Source organism: Aquarana catesbeiana, linkage group LG03, assembly GCF_042186555.1.
Source record: "Aquarana catesbeiana isolate 2022-GZ linkage group LG03, ASM4218655v1, whole genome shotgun sequence".
NCBI lineage: Eukaryota > Metazoa > Chordata > Amphibia > Anura > Ranidae > Aquarana > Aquarana catesbeiana.
Genome location: NC_133326.1, coordinates 620,533,581 through 620,540,201, shown reverse-complemented (window position 1 = coordinate 620,540,201; position 6,621 = coordinate 620,533,581). Strand labels below are relative to the sequence as shown.

At 33.0% G+C, this 6,621-nt stretch overlaps 1 protein-coding gene across 1 annotated transcript; it reads left to right on the top strand.

Moving 5' to 3' along the window:
• The first annotated feature begins 3,714 nt into the window (after nucleotides 1–3,714).
• On the top strand, nucleotides 3,715–5,977 carry LOC141134691 (nodal homolog 2-A-like). Its single transcript, XM_073624135.1, has 3 exons — nucleotides 3,715–4,000; nucleotides 4,525–5,246; nucleotides 5,825–5,977. Exons 1-3 carry the CDS (start codon nucleotides 3,715–3,717, stop codon nucleotides 5,975–5,977), a joined length of 1,161 nt encoding a protein of 386 aa, XP_073480236.1.
• The last annotated feature ends 644 nt before the right edge of the window (nucleotides 5,978–6,621 follow it).

Genomic DNA, 6,621 nt, shown 5'->3' with positions numbered 1-6,621 from the left:
TTGTTAAAATGAGAATGTATGTTTTTATAATAACATGGGTTTGTCATTTTCTAGCTCACATACTTTTAAAGAAAATATTTAATATAAACTGGTGTTAACGTTACCTAATATCTGTAATTCCTCAACATTATTGTTATTATACAGTATATAAATAGCACCAACAGTTCACGCAGCGATTTACAAAATAAGGACAGACAGTACATATACAATTTAAAGCGGACATTCAGTAATTTTTTCAACTTTCCATGTATTAAATCTTCTGCCCTTGTTGTTTTAATGTTGGATAGTAAAAAAAGATTCTGCCAATAAAATCCTTATACAGCCCACTTTCTGTTTCTTGTCTGGTAAAAAGCCTAGGCTTATGACATCATGAACAGCTCTCTCTCTAACTCTCATGAGAGTTTGCCAGGAAGGGAGGGGGGATGAGTCATAGGAGGGCTAATGAGAGCTGTAGAGCTGGAGGTGTGCCTCTGTGTGTCTGTGTAAATCCAGGAAGTTAACAGGCAGCAGCTTTAGCTGCCCACAGTTAAAATGGTTGCAGCCAGACTCGGTGGAGGGAGATTTCTGCAGCATATTTGGCAAGTACAGAATCACAGTATATATGAAATAATATGCAAAGTGGTTGGAGGGAAGCTTCAGAATGGCAAAGATGTTTGTATTACAAATTATGTGAGCAGAGTGCAGTTCCTCTTGTATACAGAAGGAATCAGAGGGCCCTGAATAACAGAAGAAGTGCAAATTGTATTATTGACACTGGTAATATTTGATATTGGGATCATTAATATGAAAGGTGGGAGGTGTGAAGACTTGGATCCAGCAATAGGAAAAAAATAGGAGAACCCTTTAAACCTTTAAGATGGAACATGACATGTGAAAGTAATTGGCTATGGTGTTCATTGCAATAGGTCATAATCTTTTGGTATTTTCATATGTCCTAGACAGTTTTTTTTAAATTGTACATGCCATTGACAGATTTGGTATGAGGGGCATTACTCTTGTCTAGCTCCTACAGTTACATTTCACATAATACAAAATCAATAAAAAGTCAGGCAGAGTGGGAGCCCTTCATAAGGCCCACAGGAACTATGCATACCCGGGGACTTAACACAGAGATCTCACCAAAAGAGTTCCTGAAAGATCTAAGAAACTGTTAGATGGTTTAACACTTCAGCATCTTCCAAAAACCAAACGATCAATGAGGCCACCCTGTAATGTTGTAAGATAAATTTTAATTATTTAAAGTTAGTTTAGGTTGTACTACAAGGATACATTGGGCTTGATTTACCAAAGGCAAATAGGCTGTTCACTTTGCAAGGCAAGTGCACTGTGCAAATGAGCTTTCCCCAGAGCCTAATGATTAAATGTTTTTCATACAAGTTACTGTGATGCACGCCAACTGATAGGTTGGAATAGCCATTTTACAGATATTTGTAGGAACAGCTGTAAAAGAAATCAACATGATGTAAATAAAGTTATCAATTTAATGTTTGATGTGTTTCCATGCATGATTTGTAATCATATATGTACATGGGAGCAGCATTATTTGCTCATGGCATACGAAGACTCTGTTTCCTGCTTTGCAGTGCTACACTATGGTTGTGCTTTACTGCTCCTTCTCACAATGGATGTCTATGAGTCAGCTGACTGACTAAAGATAATTTGTTTTGTTGATAGCCTTTCTAAATATCTATTGAGCAGTTATGCTGAGTGACTGAAACAGCTAATTTTGACGTAATAATAAAATATAGCAAACATCTAAAAATGTAAAAGTCACTCCAAATTTTAATTTGTAAAAGTCACTCCAAATTTTAAAGTGAACAAAGTTAACACAAAATATGTCCTCACTGAAAGTACTGTATACTTTCACTTTAACCCTGAAGTTTCACTGTTGGGTAGATTAGTTCTTTAATGTCAAACAAATATGTCCTTTAATCTAACCATAAAAGAAAATGAACATACTGATTTCATTTCATGTGTACTATGTGTTAAAGTAAAGTGTTAAATGTTGATGTTTTGACATAATTGATTGTTGTGCATGCAATGACTGTCTACAACAACAGCAGATCAAAGCAACATTCAAAGATTAAGTATCTGCTATATCTATATGTAGGTTTGCCTTAATTATTTATAACATTAAATGTATAATCGTAAAAGTATACATAGTTTATAAAATGAATGATTACACTTTAAATGTCTTTTAAACACTTTTTATATTGATAGAAACTGTTGAATCAAATTCCATATTATAAAACAATTTTAGAATTGCATACATTTATATATATATTATTTTGCAATGTTATATAAAGCCCTATAATATTCCATAAAGCAGGTTTGCCAAAAGTATCAAACTAATATGTCAAATGATAAAGTAATTATATGGGTCATGTATTGATGCTTTGCATATACATAGGCTTTTCATATTGCATACTAGTCTACAAATAAACTATTAGAGCTAATAAATAGTTCATTGTAATTATTTATGATGTCTCAAATGGTTATTCTTCTTTACAAATTGAGTCTATATGATAGTATACTGGTTATTCTAACCATATGTGAATAATTTCTATCACTGAAATTGTTATTAAGTTAATCATTAGAATTTGTGGCAGGGGATTTTTTTGTACCCTGCTATTTCAATTCATAAAGAAAATGTGGATTTTCATGATATTTAATTGCAGTTTAATATTTGTAGATCATGCAAAAAAAAAAAACATATACAGTATAGTTTATAGTTTAACTAGTTTATAGTTAAAATCTCAAAATGCTATCATGTGGTCAATTAGGAGAGCACATGTCAGTCAATATAAGCCAAATGATAAATTGGCAATATGTTTCAAACATCGAGTTGTTTATGGTATATGATAAATAAGTGATTATTGTTAGTATTGTATGTACTGTATATATCAAAAAACAAACATATAAATTAAAATAGAATAAGAAAATTTTTAGTAAACATTACCTGGTAGCATTAGGTCCCCAATTATATACATATAATCAATAGCCATTATTTATTATTATATCTGAATGTAAAAAAAAAATATTTAAATGTGATATATGGGTAGTATGCTTTAAATAACCTAACATACTTCAGGATACTATGCTTAAAAGCAATGTCTTACATACTCAAAATTAAAATGCTACCAAACATACACTTGTCCCCGTCACTTAAAGAAAACAGAATATAATATAGTATAATACAATATAATACTTTTCTTCTGTTACTCAAAACAAATAATAATATACAATAATTACAATCCATTACAATAATTTGCTGTTATTTCTATAATTGGAATTATATTGTTCACTAAAGGCAAAAATATTTCAGAAATATATTTTGTGTAAATGTAAACGTGTATAAATATATTACTGACAAAGTTTCAGTTTCTACATTAAAATAATATAATAGTTTCTGTTCACTTGATACTGTCAAAAGATTTTCATACCTCATTTAAATAATGCATATTTAGCTCATAGGATTTTGAGCATGTGTTACTAACATGAAAGGATGACTTTATAACTGACAGTTACCTTGATAGTCTTTGATGTTGAGGTCAATGACATCAAAGGTCACAGGTGTGAACATGGGACCTATTCATCCAACCATATAAAAAAAATGAAGGAATCATAAGGACTTCACTTCAGGCTTGCAGATCTTCTGATGAACATCTCCTAAACTTTACAAGTCAAGAGAGGGTACAGGAAATCTGAGAAGAAATGACCTGGATGAATGTCATTCTCTACCTCACAACCATCTCCATGGTCCAGGGATTGCCAGCCTTTATGCAAGAAAACCAAAAAAGAATTCCTCTTCAACAATCTAACCATGGATTAAGAACTTCAAGCAGTCTTGATGGACAGGCATACTCTCCAAATAAGAAGTACTCACCATTTATGATGCAGCTCTATCAGAGCCTCATTATGGGGAATGACACAGGTCTGTCCAGCCTGGAGCATTCCATCCTTCAAGATTCAGATACTGTCCTAAGACTTACTGCCAAAGGTAAATACGGAACTCTATATTTTCCCATATAACAATGTAACATGCTGCTTTATTTATTACCTAAATGTAATGATAATTTTATTATTGATGGGCTAGATTATCTTCCACAGAGAAGGGCAAGAACACTTTTTGTGTCAGGCATTTTAATTAAGGGCAATTTATTTCTTATAGCTGATTCTCTAACAGTGATAAAACTAACTTAAAAGTATGTGCTTTTGTAGTTTTAGTCTTCCCTTTAACACTCCTGACATGCCTCATATATGACAGATTTGCCTTAGCAGTTTCACATACATCGCCTACTGCCTAAAGATTTATTTGAAATAGTAAACATCATTTTAAAGAATATTGCTTTATATAACAATATTTTTTTTTATATATGTATTATTTATTTATTTAATACTATTTATTTATTTATATATTTATTAATATATTTTAACCATAGATTCATATATTGTAAAAACGAAGTATGTCTTTTTATAATTAGATTGATTTTTATGTCATGTTTTTTGTTCTTTCTTCCCCAGGATGCACCAAGATGGACAATCATCGATCACTCTACTTTGACATGTCCTCTCTCTCAAGCAGTAATGAGATTCAATTGGCAGAGTTTAGGATTCAACTTTCTCCTACAGAGAAAACACAAGATATGATACTGCATATTTACCACAGCGAACAAGGTTCCAAGAGATTGCTTCTGCAGTCTTTTCACATTGATTCCTCTGTAACAATGGGTGACTCCTGGAAAGTGTTTACCCTCACTAAAATTTTGAATGCTTATCTCAACCTTCGTCAAACTTCATATTATGATGATATCATGGGGGGTGGAACCTCATCTCAGAAGGATCATGAGAACGGTTGCACAGACATATCTACTGACAGAGTTTTATTGATAGTGTTCACAAAGGACAACCCTTCTGCTAAAGTCAATGGATATCCCAACCTCATCCAAACAGTGGAGTCTTCTAAATATGTGATGTCACCAGAAGTCAAAAGTGAACAAGGTATCAAAAGGCACAGGAAGAACAGAAATACAAAAGACAGCATCATAATGAACCACTTTCCATCCAGAACCGTGGAGGATGGAAAACCCTTGTGTCAAAGGGTTGATATGATGGTGGACTTTGAGAAGTTCGGGTGGGGAAATCTGATTATCCACCCGAAGAATTTCAATGCCTACAGATGTGAAGGAGCCTGCCCCATTCCCCTAAGTGAGCCCTTCAAACCAACCAACCATGCTTACATTATGGTAAGTGTCATTTTTTTTTACTGATAATTGTCTTTGCCTTTTTCAAGTATTCTTTAATATTTGGTGCTATTCAGTATTTCGTAATAATGGGTGCCATTAGACAGACAGCATTGGAGGAATATTACATATTGCATGTAACTTTTATTATGGGTTTATAGGTCTTTATGGATCCTTAGAGGAGTGTCAACTAGCCTGACTCCTTAGGGCAGGCATGTCAAACTCAAAAATGTGGAGTCCAAATCTGGATAAACTCTATAAAGGGCAGCATTTTATGGAATTTCTCTTACAGTTATGTTTAGGCATCAGCATGGCAATTAAAAAGCCTTGTTTTTTTAATGTAATTCACCTTACAGTAAACCAATGCTATGTTCAATTGTAATCCTCATATTGGCTGAGGGCCATAAGAAAGATGTAGATGAGATGCATGAAGCCCAACCAGTTTGACATGTCTAATTTAGAGGAATGTTAGATGTATCAATTGTATATTGCTGTGCTAAATATGTGGATTGTTTGATGTGTGCATCATCATTTTCTGGTAGATTTGTAAACTAACAAATATCTATTTTTTTGTTTTACAGAGTTTGCTGAAGCTATTCAATTCAGATAAAGTTGAATGTGCCTCCTGTGCCCCAGTGAAAATGAGACCTTTGTCTATGCTGATGAATGACAATGGAGATGTGGTAATGAAACACCACGAAGATATGATTGTAGAAGAATGTGGATGTCATTGAGGAACTGCTAAAACATATGTCACAAGTATTGAAAAGATGCAAAGTAAGCAGTGACTTTAAAGGAATAATAGCACTTTGCAGTGTCTGGTGAAAGGCCTGCTGAACTCTCTGCTTTAAGTTAAAAAGAGTTCAAAAGCTAAAAACTGGAGCCAGAGGAAGAAAAGAAACTTCCATTGCTGGCCTACATTATTGCCATGAACTGGAGATAAAACCTGGTTTATAAAGGGCAAATACTTTTTTTAAATATTTATATTTTTTTATTGCCTAAAATGTATTTTGTAGTTTACAGTGCAGTCATCGTATGATTATTATCCATTAAAATATAATGAATAAAATACATCTGTTTCATTTTCTTTATTGTTTGATAGCACTAATTGAACAATGGGAATATGGAGCTGAAGCTTTCCAGTAGAGCCCCTAAAATGTTTTAGATAAGACTTGTGCAGAAAATGGTGGATTTTGACTTTAATACACAGACTTAAGTAGTCCTTGTATACAACTTAATGAAGTGCAGGCAAAAAAACATTTAGAATTAAACAAATATTTTAAATGCTTCGTTGCAGTGTTTTCTATTTCCAATGTTTTTTTGATTTGCATTGTTCTTGAACTTGCTGGAATGGCCTAGATCTTTTGGAGGAGAGAAA